Here is a 1,511-nt window from a genome sequence, read left to right on the forward strand (position 1 = left end):
CAGTCAGTCTACCATGGTGAGTCTCATCAACACCGGCTTAAATCAGTCTCAGTTCATCTACTATGGTGATACCCATAGGGATATAGAGACTCTGACCCGTTAGATGGAGAGCAGTACGAGTTATTGTAACTGACTGTAAAAGGTCAGCATAATGAAAATAAACTCCACCTAAATTTGGTTTATATCTGACCCAGATAGACTGCAGGTCATAACTTCTTACCTGAAGTTCATTTCACCTGCAGCCGGCTCGGGTCTCTCTTCCTCCTGCCTCCCCTTTCCCTCATCCACCTGCTGACCTCTGTGGAAGCTCCGCCACAGCCACCACCAAACAACTGAGTTATTTTTACACACCGGCCAGCATCTGGCCAATTCACCACCTTTCATTGTTTATACCGTTACAAAAAAAACCCCATCGGCCCATAAAAACGAAAAATCACCATCGGCCCACCAGGCATTTGCCCGGTGGGCCGATGGCCAGTCCAGCTATGAGGGAAATTTATTTTGCAGTTCGTCTGAAAGATGGAGTTGCGCTTTGGGATCTTTTAAACATCATTAGGTGCGTTGCTACGCGCTGTCTGTCCTGTCTGTGAGCGCAGAACAAGCGCTCACAAAGCAGCAGTTTGGGGGTGATGTCACACACACGGGTCCTCTGTCAGAATATAGGAAAAGAGGACGGTTGGTCACCCTAGAATAAACAGCCCAACAAATCTGATCCATGAAATAAATTGTTAGATTATTACATATAAGAAATTTGTAACTTGTTACATTATACACCCTACTACAGTGTCTTGCCTGTATTCCTTTACAGACACATCGAGAATTGGACTGGTCTGCAGACCTTGAGGGATTTCGATATGGAGCTCTACACCGGCTTACAGAGGCTGTAAGTAGTAAGGCATTTTCTACAACATGTTATCACTGAAATGCCTGGCCAGTGAAAGTTAACTTTATTCTTGGGGATCAGACCAGTGCTTTAAAAACACATGCGCAAAAGCAAATGTTTCCTCTAAAGAGGTTCAAGCAGCCCTGCACACTTCAAAGACCCACTGACCCAAGCATGGGGTTCTAATAATATTTGGACCTAGAGATATCCCAATCTCAGGAAAGAATCTGTTCACAATTCACAGTTTAGTCTACAGCAGATGAAAGGAAGCACCTCAGCATACTTTGGAGCTGGACCACTTGGGAAGTAAACAATATTGTCCAGTAAGGCTGTTAACAGTGCTTTGATACATAGTTGTGTGTTGAATTTCAAATCCTGTTTCTTATTAAATATCTTCAATTTGTTTTAATCTTTATGGAGTCCCTTAGTGTTTTCCAGCCTTTCCCTTCTGTGTTGATTCCCCCATGTTTAGTTCTATGTCTGTTTCCCTCACTTCCTGTTTTATTGTGGTAGCAAAATAATTTCAAATCTAGGTAAGAGAGGGCGTCGAGGAAAACAGCATTTAACAGTGCATGAATAGGTTGGTTTGCTTTCACCCCAATTGCTGGTGACTTACTTAACTCTTTGT

At 43.2% G+C, this 1,511-nt stretch overlaps 1 protein-coding gene across 1 annotated transcript in view; it reads left to right on the top strand.

The window, feature by feature from the left end:
* Positions 1-439: 439 nt before the first annotated feature.
* LOC120730306 (NT-3 growth factor receptor-like) overlaps positions 440-1,511 on the top strand; it is a 65,495-nt gene continuing 64,423 nt past the window's right edge. The window contains exon 1 of the mRNA XM_040026600.1: positions 440-883. Within this exon, the coding sequence (XP_039882534.1) occupies positions 855-883 (29 nt within the window). The 5' untranslated portion in view covers positions 440-854. The remainder of the gene's footprint in view (positions 884-1,511) is intronic.

This window comes from Simochromis diagramma, unplaced genomic scaffold (assembly GCF_900408965.1).
Source record: "Simochromis diagramma unplaced genomic scaffold, fSimDia1.1 OVJJ01000293.1, whole genome shotgun sequence".
Classification (NCBI taxonomy): Eukaryota; Metazoa; Chordata; class Actinopteri; order Cichliformes; family Cichlidae; genus Simochromis; species Simochromis diagramma.